Source organism: Melanostigma gelatinosum, assembly GCF_949748355.1.
Source record: "Melanostigma gelatinosum genome assembly, chromosome: 12".
NCBI lineage: Eukaryota > Metazoa > Chordata > Actinopteri > Perciformes > Zoarcidae > Melanostigma > Melanostigma gelatinosum.
In genome coordinates, this window is record NC_136645.1 from 24055066 (window position 1) to 24071249 (window position 16184).

The 16184-nt window shown below is 42.5% G+C and overlaps 1 protein-coding gene across 1 annotated transcript in view; it reads left to right on the plus strand.

Annotated features, from left to right (window-relative positions):
- The window catches only part of LOC306786154 (uncharacterized protein), a gene marked incomplete at its 5' end in the record, with an annotated part of 36254 nt that extends 27208 nt beyond the window's left edge, over positions 1 to 9046 (plus strand). The window contains 2 exons of the mRNA XM_079280831.1: positions 4555 to 4612; positions 5120 to 9046. Coding sequence (XP_079136957.1) covers positions 4555 to 4612; positions 5120 to 5135 — 74 coding nt within the window. The 3' untranslated portion in view covers positions 5136 to 9046. The remainder of the gene's footprint in view (positions 1 to 4554; positions 4613 to 5119) is intronic.
- Between the last annotated feature and the right edge of the window lie 7138 nt (positions 9047 to 16184).

Below are 16184 nucleotides of genomic sequence, written 5' to 3' on the forward strand. Positions count from 1 at the left end.
TACTGACACACGCTGGGTTTGTTCATGTTGATGTGGATTTGCTGAATATGAAAATTCCACTTCCACTGTTTAGTTGCTATCGGGACCACTTACAGTTCCTATAATATTATCACTTGAGAAAAGTATGAGAAACTCACTGAACAGCAGAAGGCATGTTACCATATCATCTGATACGTGAAGAACATGCATTCAGTCGGCGATGCAGGAAATCAGAGAACATTTTTTTATTTTATTTTCAAAGATGTCCGTGCCGTCAGTGAACTGCTGAATAGGTCTGAGGTGTTTTCTGGCCGTTTGTCCAGGCTTGAGCAAAAGAAGCCTGCGTGAATAATTCACTATATTACTGATTAGTATTACGTTCACGTGAATATGTGATGCTGTATAATTCCTTCAAACCGTGACGACGTTACCATTTTGGATTATGTCTTTCCTGTTGGTCCCGATGTGCTGGAGTTTGCTGTTCTTTGCAGCTGATAGAACACAAATGTATCGGTATTCATCACAGCTGCTGTCACACGTTTCTCTTTGATTTGGTCAAAAGCCGAAGTGATTTCCACGTATCCTTCATTGTGGGACATCGGCAGACCTAAAAGCAGTGTTTCAACATGCAGCGTCAAGATTAACTTTAAAGTCTAACTTCCATAGACTGTGTATAAGAAGTGGACGTAGTCATGGTGACGTCACCCGTTTGTTTGTGGACTGATGTTACGAAGCCTTAAATTCAGCGATTTCACCGTCGCCATTTAGGATTACGACCAATAAACTAAAGTGATCATATTAGGAATGAGGAGGAGTGACGTAGAGACGCTGTATACGGCTCTAGTAAAGACCTGTCAATCACCAGATTGTACACTGTGAATGTTGGAATTAAACTTGAGAATGTAAATATATTCATAAATACATTTAAAAATTCATTTTTACACAATTACTGCCTGCATTCCTATCTTGCCTTATTTGCAGAAACGAGCTGCAGTGAACATTTTGTAGATGTTAAACGTTTCCTTATTGATGTTGATAAAAAAAACTTCACTGTATATGAACATTATTTTTTAGGAGAACAGCATTCAAATTTGCACAAAACACCTAACCAATGCGTACTCAAAGTAAACTGCACAGCTCTTATTGAACCATTGGGAGGAGTCAGAATCACTGTAAGTGCTACTGGCATTGAGCTATATAGTTTACCACACACTGAAACAGAAAGCTTTTTTTTCTGGCTGGATTTCTTTTGGCCAACAGATGGCAGCAGTTATCTATGGCTGGCACTTAGGAGCTTAGATTCGCAGCGAAAAGACTGCAGGAAGTCATAGGACCCGGTAGACGTTGAAATTTGACAACAATACGACAGAAAATAAATTTTACACGTGGTTTAGAGTACGGCCGCTTAAATGCGCATTTGGAGGCTCGTAGACGCCACGTCAAAGTCAAAGACTACGACACACTACGTGTCCGGAACTCGAACTATAGTTTGTTTATGTCGATATATGGTTATCTACAACGTACTTAACCATTGTCAACTTTCACGGATTCTTGAAAATTCTCACCAACTACACTCTGCACTTCAAGATCCAAGATCCAAGATTCAAGATTTGACTTCGCAGCTATTTTCCCAGCAGCCCCCCCATATGCAAATTATAGCGCTCTCTTCGTAATTTCATTGGCTATAACGAAGCTGAGTTTGAACAGGATCTGTTTCCAATTGGCTCGAATATACCCAAAGAAGAGAGGCGGGCATTGTCTTTCAAAGCGGACTTTCGTTGGCTGTTCCAGAATGTCACCAGGCTATAGAAGCTCCTATTAGGTCAAATGAGGTGTCTATCTAACCGGCGGACTTGCCGGCGTCCATCTTGAGACACAGAGATGCTGTGTTTACATTTTAACGAGTGATATGAAGAGAAATGCAGCGAAGATTATCAAAATCTACTGGCTAATTTTAAATGATGCAACAGCCCCCCGTGGGTGTTTATGGACGTACTAATGTGTTTTGGACTAAATCTTTTACTGGAATCGATCGAGTGGACCCTTAGCGACCAAGCCAGACCGTTTTTGGAAGAGTAGGATCCATGAGGGAGCCGTTATGAATCATAATCGGTGAGTCACGGCGAAATTTTTTTGGCTATTTTTGCAGTGTATGGTTGACAGAGACATTAACTGTACCTGCTGTTGTAATTGTATCTTGAAATGGTTTCCATAAATCGAATCACAAGAACTGTAGCTTTCTAATGAGATATCGCATCAGTACCTGTCTTGAAGGGAGCAGTTGTGTACCAGACATAACTAGCCGCTGCCACTCTGACGGCCCGCGGGCGGGCCTTCAGAGTGGCAACGGTTTTTAACATCAGTTTTCTTTGACAGCGAGAGAACACATTTGTGTGATGTGTAAAAAAACATATAAAAAATATCAAATTTCCCCGCAGTCCTCATATGCCCGCCAAATATGGGGAGGTTGGGGATATGATAAAGCCCCCATCTGGTGACCTGGTGCGGTCTGAACAACCTGGAGCTCAACGCTCTAAAGACAGTGGAGATGGTTGTGGATTTCAGGAAGAACGCAGCCCCACATGCCCCGATCACTGTGTGCGGCTCCCCCGTCGACGTGGTGGAGTCCTTCCGCTTCCTGGGCTCCATCATATCCCAGGACCTCAAGTGGGAGCTCAACATCAGCTCCATCACCAAGAAGGCTCAGCAGAGGATGTAGTTATTGAGGCAGCTGAAGAAATTCAACCTGACAAAGACAATGTTGGTGCACTTCTACACAGCCATCATTGAGTCCATGCTCTGCTCCTCCATCACGGTCTGGTACGCTGCAGCCACAGCCAAGGACAAGGGCAGACTGCAGCGCATCATTCGCTCTGCTGAGAGGGTGATTGGCTGCAATCTGCCGTCCCTCCAGGACTTCTTCACTTTAAGAACCCTGAAGCGAGCAAGAAGGATTGTAGCTGACCCCTCCCACCCTGGACATAAACTGTTTGTGCCCCTTCCATCTGGTAGGAGGCTGAGGTCCATCAGAACTAAGACCTCACGACACATGAACAGTTTCTTCCCGTCGGCAGTCGGGCTCATTAACAGAGCCCGGGACCCCCACTGACTTTGTCCTCCCCAGGACAATTTCTCACTGGTCACTCCCCCGCACATCCCTTCTATCACACTCGACACTTTCACACTACACTTACATCTCACTGGTTTATAGTCCTGTTATCTGTCCGCTTGTGCACTCGACTTCACTTTATTTTATATTTCACTTTATCTTATATTCCACTTTATTTATATTTGACTTTATCTTATATTTTCTGTAAATTTAATTTGTTTCTACTTTGCATTGTTGATTGTTGTTAAATGTTACGCGCCTCCCGTCATGTCAAATTCCTTGTATGTTCAACATACAATGGCAATAAACGGTTTCTGATTCTGATTCTGAAAAAGGCGTTTCATTCGAGAGAAAAAGAATAATAATAATAATTCCTACATTTTCAATAGGGACCTCGCGGACCGACGTTGTTGGTGCTCGGGCCCTAATTACACTATCGATAGTGGTGTTTTCGAGAGCAGAGACAACACAACACAAGCCTCGCCCAACAGACTGAATTTGGTTAGCTGTAAAACGAGAGCGGATGTGATCTGAAGAATACTATCAAACTGTGTCTCTTATTGTCCTGCAAAGGCCAGAAAGCAGACGTCGCTGTCCCAAAGTCTGAATGATCCTCCGTGTCAATCAGTGATTGGCTCCATTCGAATTCTGTTCCCTCCTGGCTTCGAACCAAATTCGATTCTGTAGCAAAACGTCTTCGGACTCCGCCTCGTCTCTGTGACCCGCTGGCCAGTTGTCCAGACTTCACCTCCATGCCTGTGAAAGCTCGCTCAAAATGATCCCTTTCTGACCCTCAAAACTATTCGTACAGTGTTTTAATACCTACAGTGACTATGCTTCTATGGTTTAATACATTCAATGAGTAAACTACTGTAACATATAATATCCTCTATCAGTAAGCATATTGTAAACATATAATACATTCCATAAGTAAACATATTGTGACTCTGAACATATTTGGGCATTTTATTATTGTGACACTTTTATAACCAAAATTATTTTGTACTATAGTGCCTCAATTGTCAGAGACAAGGACGGAAGCAGCTACAGCTTGAGAGGTGTTCACTGTGCTCTCTTTCTGTCCCGCCCAAAGGTGTGGGAAGATCTAGGATATATAAACAGATGAGCTGTTCCAAATGGTGTTCTTTATTGTTTACAAGTAACCCTTTATTAAAGACATGAACTCTGTCTCTCTCTCTCACACACACACATGCCCCTACCGCCCCCGAAAGCAATGGATTAAGAGGCACTTTTCTCTTCATGAAAGCAACACCAGTGAACCAAAGAGAATTTGATCGCACAAGAGCATATCGACCAAACAATCGACCAACTGACCAGCCCTCTACAAACTGGCTTAAATGATGAAAAAGTCGATGAAAGTCACACCAAACCACTCACGCGCATGTTGGACAATGAGTGCTGGAATTGATTTGATCATTCATCATTTGCTTTGTTTTCTCTTGCAGCTCTGATATCTGCCGGTTGCTGCACCAACTCCTGTAGGAGTGTAAAGCTTTGGGACAGGTGAGTCGCACGCACCTTCAGCTCCTAGTCTAGTCTCTTTAGCTGCTAAATGCTCCACTGTGTTCACCAGGGAGCTGCTTACTTTGTTTGTCAGGTGAAGGCATATAGAGGGTTTTCAGAGCTTGATTGTTGAAAACCATATATATATATATATATATATATATATATATATATATATATATATACTGGTGAAGGTGTCTTTGCAGTATAGGGAGAGGCAAACTGTTTGTGTGTTTGTGAGATGATGAGAGGTCACCCTGGCGTGACCCCTGCTTTAATGCAGTGGCCGCAGGGTGAGTGATGGCGCCGGGTTAATATTTAATGATGACGCAGTTCCTAATGGGTGAATAAATCAGCCTCCCATCTTTACCTGGAGAGGACTCGTCCCTGCATTCTGCTGAGATCAGCTTCCACACACACGCGCACACATATACAAAAACACACACACACACACACATATGTTCATCCACATGCAGAAATTGCACTTTTTTCCTTCTTGTCTTCTAGCTTTGATGCCTCCTGACCATGACATGCCTCTTGATCAGACGCTGCTGTGACGACCCCCCCCCCCCCCCCCAGAGACTGAAGAGGAGGCAAGATGGATCGAAGATGGAGGCATAATGTGAAATTCTAAAACCAAGCAGTGAGGGCGAAGGGAGCAAAATGAGTGAAAAGACGAGAAAACACTTGAACACTCTGCCCTGCCTGCTGCTATGCATTTCCCCCGTGGACCACCAGAAAAGACAGACGGCTGAATCCCTGCATTGACAAAAATGAAGAGAGCGAATTAAATAAATCAGCTGACAATCTTTGTGTGGCCAACAAACTAGTCCTACATCTTTGGAAACCGGGAGGGGAGGCCCGTCAGGATGAAAGAACCTGTCCATGGAAGAGTGACCCCGGAGGTTACAGCCTCCTCTTCACAGTCACATGGCAGTGATGGTTTCCCCTCAACATGAGAGGACAGCATCACTACTGATGAAGGTCATTGCGGACCTGGAAAGTAAAGCACAGAGGAAGTTACTGAGTCATTTTAACTGGTAAACCTCGTAAACAAGCCAGTTTATTTGGAGCTTCTTCCGAATCGAGAGCGCCAAAAACATTGATTGGAATTCTTCACTGCACATGAAACCTTCATGTTCACTCAACACAGCTGAGGAAAAGCTGCACTGACCTACAACTGGCTGACTGGAGCCCATCCATGATGGTCTCCAGCTGCTGAGCTTGAGGCTTATGCTAGCTGAGCTCATGCTAGCTGACTTATGTGACTGAAGACATTTAAAGTCTCATGTGTTGCAAGTACATCAGCAGCTTGTAACTCTCTCTTGTTTGGGAGTTCATCTGCAACAATTTGTTGATTAGTTAATTGACAACCATTTTGATAATCTATTAATCGTTCCAAGTAATTGTTTTAATAGAATGACAGAAATTCTTTGGTCTCAGCTTCCAAAATGTGAATATTCTGTGGTTTCTTCTTCAGTCTTTAGATTTTGAACTGTCGAACAAAATTATGACTTTCGGGTGTTTTGGCATATTTTTCACATTTCACAACGATTAATTGACAAATTGATCGACGGATAATGAAAATGATTATTGTTGCAGCCCTTCTTTCATCTGACCGATATGGGCCTCGTTACAGTATACCGCTTGAGATTACAGATTCTTACTGCTACTAACTCACATGTTCACATTTCTACCAGTAAACCACTGGAAGGCTGTTATTGTGAAACATTTTCACAAATGTAGTATAATTGTGACCAAGTTCAGCAAAGCTTTGTTAGGGCGCCATTGTTAAAATGAACAATAGCACAATAAGATAAGGATAAGCTTGGCATCCATTTGTTGGATCATGGATAGAAAAGAAAAGCAGTGAGCTCATTAAAGGTCCAGATGCAGAAGACCGACTTCATTCATCATCATGGTGCTGTGCTGGACAAATGGAACGGTCGTAGTTGGTCATGGCTTAGCGTGACACGAGTCTCCACCGTATTAAAGAAACGTATGATGATGTAGCCGCTTCTGATGAACTGACGGTTTCTTTAAAACTGGTGTTCTTTCCCCTTCACGTTTATGTCACCAGATCCCAGAAGTCCTCTGGATCTCAGCCGATACAATTAGTCGATCGTCAGAAAAATAATGAACAGCTACTTCGAGAATCGACTCATTGTTTCAGTCTTTTTATTTAATTTAAGCAAACATGGTGAAAGATGCGACACATTCTCAGGTTTCAGCTCCTCTGATGGCAGGACTGTCACTGATAAGCAGTGAACTGAGTACCTTTGCTTTTTCTTACTGATGGTCACTGAAGACGTCACCTTGGCCTCTGCCAAGCAAATAATGGGCAGAATAAACAAAAGTGAAAATAATGGATGGATGCAGCCCGTAACTTGATGAGTACAGTGTTATTATAATTACTGTTTATGTTGAAAACTACGACACTAAAAGCCAGATTGTAATAAAGACAAATTCTACTTTAAAGGCCGCCAAACAAAGACTTGCGTCTGTTTGGAAATAGAACACAGCAGTTACCAGCACAGCGAGTTACCTCCGTCTGATGATCATACCATAACAGAGGAGATGACATATTTGGAAGTATGCATAGCTTCTGTGTGAAATCTTGTTTCCGTGTAGTTCTGTCACATTTACCCAGGGTGCTGTACTTTTAAGGCTTACAGAGAACATATAGGGGCGTGTGGGGGGGTAATTTAAATATGTTGTTCAGGTGAGGAGAGAAGGTTTGCTAATTTACTGCTCCTCGTTCAGCTTTAGTGTCAAGGTCCGTTCCTATACCGACAGTGTTAGAGTATTCTCAACCTTGTGTCAGCGTTCAGTCATAGATATGATGCTGTGTGTGTGTGTGTCTATGTGTGTGTGTGTGTGTGTGTATGTGTGTGTGTGTCTGTGTGTGTGTGTGCCCTTGTCATTTTCCACACTTTTGGGTATTTAGACACGCCTTCTGCATTTTCTCACCGCACGTTCAGGAGACGTGCTGGTTCAGATGACCACGGAGACTTCGGGAAAGGGGTTTGCTGGAACTCTGGATTTGGTGCTTTACAGCCTAAAATGAAAACTCGTTATTATCACACAGAATTTTCATTTATGTGGAAAGACTAGTCTTTTCTGATAATATATGAAAAAGGGAGGGAGCGAACATGCACCTCGGGCTCAGTGATTAGAGAAAATTTGTAATTGCAATTTGTTTCAACCACTATCTGTTTAAGATGCTCTTTTTTACAGTTTGAAACAAACATTGTGGAGTAAGTTGGAAGCATTAATCAGGTCGGACAGAAGATATCTGTCAGTCAGAACAAAAATGACAAACAAAGTTTTCTACATTACAATCATGAACAAAAGCACATGTTGAATACAAAAGTATTAACAATTTTGAAGACGGTAAAAATATATATATATAACGTACGGACACAATGGGAGTGCTTCAACAGATTCAAAGGTTGACGTAGGTGGTTGTTTGTGCTTGTGTACAATACAAACTACTTGTAAAGTGAGTGTAGTTACTTAAACCTAAACTAAAACCCCAGAATGAGTCAGTTAATGTCAGATACAAACAAAGCCATAGGTCCGTGATCAGCAAACCTTCTGTTGCTGCCGTTTCAAGCTAACTGAAAGTCCTTCATAGTGTTGGTGTTGACACTTGTTTGCTCTCTTCTTCTCCCTTTGTTTTTGAAGGAAGTACTTTTTCCCACTCTCAATATTTCACGGGAGAACACAAAAGTATCTTTTGTTTTTACACTTTTTGTTCTTCGTATGGTTGTAACCATAGACGTATAGAAGAAGTGGACGTAGTCATCGTAACGTCACTCATTGGTTTGTGAAGCCTCGAGTTCGGTGTTTTGGCCGTCGCCATCTTGAATTGCGGCTGTTGCCATCTTAGCATTTTTGCAACCAATGAACAGAAGTTACCATATGTTTACCATACGGCGGAAAGTGACGTTGAGACTCCATATGCGTCTCTGGTAGAGACCTGTCAATCACAGTAGCCCCGCCCTAAAGCATCCCCTGCTTCATGGTCTGTTTGACTCTAAATGGACCATAAGTTACTAAATGAACATCATGCTGTATTGAAGACTTGAAACTAGAGATTGAGACCATAAACTCATGTTTACAATGTTTACTGAGGTAATAAATCAAGAGAGAAGTAGATGTGATGCTTAGATGTGTGGGAAATTGACAGTTACTTGGTGCACATAAAGTAGCTCACAACAATATACAGACATCCACCCAGATGTATCCTGAATCCACACTGGTGGTGACCAGACAAGAACAATAGTATATTATCAAAGACATTTATGTTTTTCAAAGTCAAGAGTAGTAAATCTGCTTAGTTTTATAAATATAACTACAGTTGTTATTTTTGACTTCTTCGGTACGATATAACTAATTACTATAACCAGAGATGTGTGTATAAGCTAATAAAGTGTCTTCATGTAAAATCCACTCCTTTGTTCCTTGTGTCTGTGCTTTTGTTGGATACATACGCAGACATACAGGAGACGAGAAGCTTGTTCCAAATCTCATATGTGCATAAAATACGGAGCTCGAGTTAGCCTAGCCTAGCATAAAGACTGGAAGCAGGAGAAAACTCAAGGACCATGATTAAGAGGGACGGCCGGGGGCATCCGTATTGTGCCGCTAGAGGTGAAATTCTTGGACCGGCGCAAGACGAACGAAAGCGAAAGCATTTGCCAAGAATGTTTTCATTAATCAAGAACGAAAGTTCTTGATTAATTGGATCCTTTCAGTGATAACATTTGTCAGTGTTTTAATTAATTATTGTGTTATTATATTATCACCTGATCACTTTGTGATGTTATGTCTGTGAAAAGCGCTCTATAAATAAAATTCATTCATTCATTCATTCAAATTGCTGAAACTGCTTCAGGTGAAATACAAAGAAAATACTTTGACAGTGAACGTTCTGTAGATACGTTTATAATATAATAATGAGCTGTACATGAATATAACATTAGAGAGGTTGGTATCTGGGTGCAGTCTGCTGGATTCCATTCTGACCAGCGTCGGAAATACACGTGGGCAAAGGGCAAAAATGCCCCTAAGAAATATCATTTTGCCCCTGATATCACTAGGAGAGGGGCAAAAAATACCCCTGAACTTTCTAAACGAATAAAAAAAATGGAGCGCTTCTTAATCAGACCTGTGACTGCGGTCAACTCAACAGACACTTAAATTTGAGTGCACCGATATCCTGAAATTCACGGTAAACACATTCAAACGGCACAGATCGGGAGCGAGCGAAGGACTTTGAAAGTTAACGGAAAGATTAACGTGAGACAACATCCGGTTTCTTCAGACGAACATCCGGTTTTCAGAATAAGATGCCAACAAAGTATGAATTATATTCACATTAAGAATAAAACATGCTACCTGCATCTCGTGAGTTAAAGGAAAAATACACCTAAATTGTGGGTAAAGTGTCTTTATTCTTTGATTTGAGGCTTTCTGGAAATTAATAATACCTGACTGACAGTCAATTAAGATATTTTACGAAGTAAAAACTGAACTGAATTTGTACCTTCAAATGGCACATTTCTTTAATTTTTAAGGTGCTATAAAAATGTTTTTCTCAAATATTCCACACAATGACTAATGCATAAGTTGAGGACAGAAATGGGTAATATCACAATATTTGAGGTGCTACAAAAATATTTTTTCTCAATAATTCCATACAATGACTGATGTATATGTAATCAAGGCATCATTGACTTAATAATTGTTAATAGTTGTTTAAAAAATGCAATAATAAAAATAAATAACCACAAATAAATAAGAATAAAATTGAACATGATTGTCTGATTTATGTCTGATTTATGCAAAAATTGCCCCCTAAAAATATGTAAATTTCCTACCCTGATTCTGACAAACATATGCTTCTACATACTATATATGTCAAATCATTAAAGAATGGATGACTTGGGCCCATTTGTACATCCAGTCAAATGATCCGGGGAACTCTTAAGAATCATTTTACGTGATGCTCCGGCGTAGCTCAGCAGTTCTTTGTCATCAGCTCTGTTAAGAACCCGAGTGCTGCCTTGTTACTGTACTTTAAGGTGATCGCTGTCACTGCTCTGCATGTCGCTCATTCTTCACACTGCTGCCCCGTCAATAACAGGACCTGCTGCATGTGTGCATTTCATTTAATTATAGCAGTAGTGTGTGTGCTCTGTGTACAGTGAGCAGATGGCTGGCTGCCAGAGGAAATAGTCCCCCCCCTATTACTTATTAGCTGAGATGGCAAAGACACATTTGAATATGTGCCACCCACGCAGCGCGCGCACACACACACACACACACACACACACACACACACACACACACACACACACACACACACACACACACACACACACACACACACACACACACACACACACACACACACACACACACACACACGCTTTCCTGTTTACCCATCACTCTCTTTCTCACTCACTCAGACACACACAGTCGGGGAGGTGTCAGTGTAAGCAAATATAAACTCTCACATACACACATACAGCACTTGTAGCTTCACTCTGCAATGCAGCAGCGTTGTGGGCTCTCGGTGTCCGTCTGAATGCCAGTACACGAGTCGATCCCAGGTCCTCCCTGACTGTCTGTCTCTGTCCAACTGCTTCAACATATTTCACGATGTCTTGATAACTCGGCTCAAAGGCCTGCAGTGTTTCCTTCTTCTGCTGAGAGAGTTGAGAGGAAAGAGTGTAGCTCTGTTCAAACTGGGACCGGAAACCTGCAGGAAGGAGTTAAAGACTGGTATTCTTTGAAGGGCAAAGCCGAAAGGGGTTTATTGTAAATATTCCAAAATATATGAAATTTGTGAACTCCCGTACACAAATCATCTCCGTGTTTAAATACGACAATCGACAGCTCGGTAGAAAATGACTTTCAAAGTAACATCTTAAAGGAATAGTTCATACTGAGAGTTGTTCACAGTACTCAGCCGCCTATGGTCCCAGAAAAACAGTTTCTTTTAAAATGGCGTCAGTGCCTGAAAAGATGCAAGCGTATCAGTGCAAACAGACTTCGGTGGAGTCTGAACGAAAGACAACAAAAGGTTATAAAAGTTAAATAAATAACCCAGATAGCTCCTGTGCTGTATCATCCCGGCATCTTGTTGTCACAAGGTGTGGTGGTGGACTCAAATGCAGGACCAGAGGTAGTGAGAAACAAGTTTTAATGAGGATTGAACAAAATCGGAATCGTTACCAGAACACAACAGGGAGTCCAAGCACAAGAGAAGAAATGAGTTGGAACAGCCGGCAGGACGACTGGAAACCTGGGAACAGGACGAGCCAACCGGGCGAGTAGACATAGCAGTGAGTGACTGAGAGGCAGGGGTTTATATAGTGACTGGATATAGGCAGGTGAGGGGAGTTGTGCTGAGGAGGAGGGAGGCTGACAGGTGCACTGAATGAGCTGATAGGTGAGTGAGGTGAGTGACAGACAGAAGAGAAGGGGCAGAGCTGTGACACTGGTATCCATTCATGGCTCACAGAAATGTAAACAATACTATTTGTTGCTAAACTATTGCTGAAACAAAGAATTTACAGATTTTCATAACCTCTTTTGCTGTCTTTGGTTCAGACTCCGTCAACATCTGTATACACTGATGTATTTAGCTTGGACTATTGCGAGCCTAGGGAGATTACAACTCTACACTATTCATATTGTGTTTGAGTGAACTATTCCTTTCAGATGTGAAGCATTGGATTCAAAGAAAAGAGGAGATTTGGTTTTGGGTTTCGAATGGAGTTGTTCCAATGCCGATACGGCCTAAGATGCTGGCTCGGGTACTGGTACTGTACCGATCCAACATCGCATTATCGTGTCATTTATCAGCTTATTTAGGATTAAACAGGAACAACAGCACATGTCACTCGTTACGCAATCCGTTCGTCACACTCCATAAGTACTGCACATGTGCAACTCTCAACGGAGATGAGAAGGAAGCAATATAGATCATCTGCTTTGTCCAAAATCCATGATGGAAGCAACGAGTGAGCCATCTTGTGTCTTTCTCATCTCTGTTGAGGCCTGCACATGCTCAGTACAGATCAGAGTGTAACGAGATAGCAAACCATCAGCAGCTTGTCAATATACAGTCTGTATTTGACCAGATCACATACTGCAGTAGAAGTATACAGTAAAGTAATAGTAAATAGTATTGGAACATTTCTAGTTGACTGATTAATATGTGTATGAAGTCTTTCTCCACAACAAAGAGATGAATTAAGTCAATGTTCACTCAAACTCAAATCTATTCAAAGACATTTTGAAAAAGACCAGCAACATTAATAACTTGTATTATATTGCTGGAGCTGAGCATGCTGTTGTGTCAACTAAAGGGTCCAACAACGTAGCTCACATGAATTTCACTACATTCTTGTCTTTATTTGTTGTTTTTTCGTGTTTATTACTGGAGCACTAATATGACAGAATCCACTCATCAACATGTGAAAAGGAAGCGTGAGGATCGGACTACGAGCAGGACTTTGAGAGGATCACCGTCCACGGCCCACCAACCAGCCCAAACGCCGCCAAACTGCCCCAGAGAGGAGAGCTCAGATGGAAGCTAAGCTAACCTAGCTAGGACCTCAGGCTACTCCATTACCCAGCATGCTGCTGGCTGCCTGATGCCCGGTCACAGACGAATAAGAAGGATGAAAGCAGCGTGAGGTCGGTGACTGTTGAGTCCACATCTTCACAGAGACCTGATCCATGGTGGTCCAGGATCAGAAAAATGCACCACAGGAATGTTCTACTGTTTCTGTTTTGTTTGTCTTGTGTTTGTCGGGTTACAAATGGTCTACAACTGCATTTGGTTGTGCAACCTTGTGTTGCATAATGACAGTAAATGATGCTTGAATTCTGCAGTCTGCTCCCAGTTGGACGAGCATGGAAAAACCTCCAGGCTTCCAGAAGACATCCAGATCAGATGGCCCAAACATCTGAAAATGACCTCCAGCAGCGGTTCTGCTCTGCTCCATGCAGATGTCTTCAGTGGGGAAAAGGTCACAATCAGCGATCTGTCCCGGGACAAAGGACTCTGCAGTAGTCTCCGGTATTTATCGGCTCCGGATCGGCAGTGATGGAAACACGACACCCGGGTGGACGTGCTCATTTGTTCATCCCTTTTCCTGGCGCGACTACGTGAAGCACATTAAAGTGAATATAGGATCAATAAAATCAATTATTATCATTTGAATGTTCAAAACACATAATTAACATGCTCCCCTCAAAGCCACCAGGATTCACCTCGCCGATCATTGAAACACACAAACTAAACCCATCCAAACTCACAATGTTCGTCTTTCCACTGTTTCCCACTCCGGTTTAAGAGTTTCACTGAGAGGAGTCAAACGAGACACGCCGGGACAAAAACAGAAACAGAAAGGCGGGAACACGGCTTACTGGCAATGGTAAAGGACTGCATCCTCTCGCTAATGTTGGTGGAAAAAGATGAACAAGGGATTGTCATTTTGTCTGCTTGTATCTGAATCTCTTCACAATGACCGTAGTACGACTGCAGATCGACTGGTAACAGAGACAAGTCTGGTGCAATGTTCAGCAGCAATGCGACATCTGACCCTCGGTTGTAAACGAGACCTCGACACACATACAGGTTTATGCCTGACACAAATCCAATCCCACCACACGACCTCCATCCCAGCCACTGTGTCCCACAGTACGGGAAACAAATGAACACCATGAACAATATATAAAGACAGTATACCATCTGCCATCATATTGTCATGCAGTGTCACATCCTATTGTGAGTCAAATAAATCATGCATGTCAGTATGACACCCTGCAATAGAATACAATTATGATATAATATAACACACAATAAAACCCACATTGCCACTGACTGTAGAAGCACAGATTTCCAGGTCTATCCGAAGGTCCGGGCTATAAACCTGAGGTTTGTACAGTTCGAGGGTAATGCACTGTAACAGCAATGGCCTGCAGTCAAAAATACAAACACAACCAAAAGGTCATGCTCTGTGTGTTTTAATATGATTACATCATCTGATGCATTGTCATACCAGTCATCAAATATGGATTGCCAGCTGTCTGACTTAGATTTGAATCGACTTTATTCTACGGGCCAAGTGTGTAAGTCATGAGTTAGCTCGGCCCTCCAACTGCCAGCCTCTAGGCCGAGGGCCTATTTTGGGTTTTGGCATGGAAATGTGGAGAAGTGGGCAGTTTGATGTCATGCTGTTTTTTATCTCTCTTTGTTTCTGAACCCAGTGAGCAATGGGCAATGAGGCGGACGGTCAAGCTAATTGTGGGCACATATCCTGTGCGCATTAGTCCCCTCGCATCACTGCAGACACACACACTCCTTTCCGCCTCATTGAGCCCTGCTTGTTCTTACATAATTGTCCTCTGAGCCGCAAACAACTGCTGGCTAACGCAACCTCGCGTTTACACAGTTCTTTTAGTCTCGGTCTCTGGGCTCGGCTAATCCTGGATTGTGAGCACTCCGTTTCCCAGGGGTCACTGAAGGAGCCCTCGCCCCAAGAGCTCGCAGAATCACTCGTTTTGACCGTTTCATTTCATGACGGGATGCAAAATAGTGATGTCTCTTTGCATTATGTAATGTAAGATGTGGCGTGCTCCTGTCCCTCATCGTGTCTTCAAAGAGTGAGTTATGATGCAGGACAGCTTCTCAGCTTAAGGCTTTGGTGTGTTTTATGTGTGTGTGGGGGTTGATGAGTGGGTGTGTGAGAGACAGCAGCTTGTACATTTTACATCAGAAATGAACACAAACAAGCTGCAGTCTCTGCTACTAAACTAAAACTAATTTGATACGTTGCCAATTCCAGGAGAGATTAATACAAAGTCTACAGCTGCACAAACTGCGCATTGCATTGAAGCTAATAAATATAGTTGGTTACATTTGGTTACATTTGGCCTGGATGGCTCTGCTGTTTTAGGGAGCTCTCAATGAATCTGAGACAAGAAGGTTCTGCTGAGTCAGCTAATGCCCCAATTTGATGACACAAAATGCCACGCAAGGAGGAGGTTGGAGTAGTGGAGCAAGCTGCAGCAGCCAGCGCTGTTTGCATGAGCCTGATCTTCAGAGTAAAGGCCTTTGCTCACCCGGATGTGTGTTTGTTGGAGGAATACATCATAATGTTCTTAGTTATAACTTGTATCACTAAACCTGCATATAATCTTAACCGTCTTCACACGAAAAGGCTGGAACGTGGCCTTAGTGGGTGCAGCGGCCGACGGAGGACGACATCAGCGAGGGGGGGGGGAAGGAGACGAGATAATACGCAGATATACTCTGTTTTAACGATTCATTGTTGTTAGACCTCCTAACCATCCGTGGGGAAAGAGGTCTATCCATTCAGCTGAATTATTATTTGTGTCTGTTCAATAAATATGTTTTGGTGGAGGAAGATTTTTTGTGTTTTTTTATCTTGTAAACAAATGCCACGCGCGAGCAAACTGTTCTCTCATTGGTCCGATTTTTATGCGGCTATAAATGGGCTCCGTTGCTTTTTTTTTAAGGTGTGGG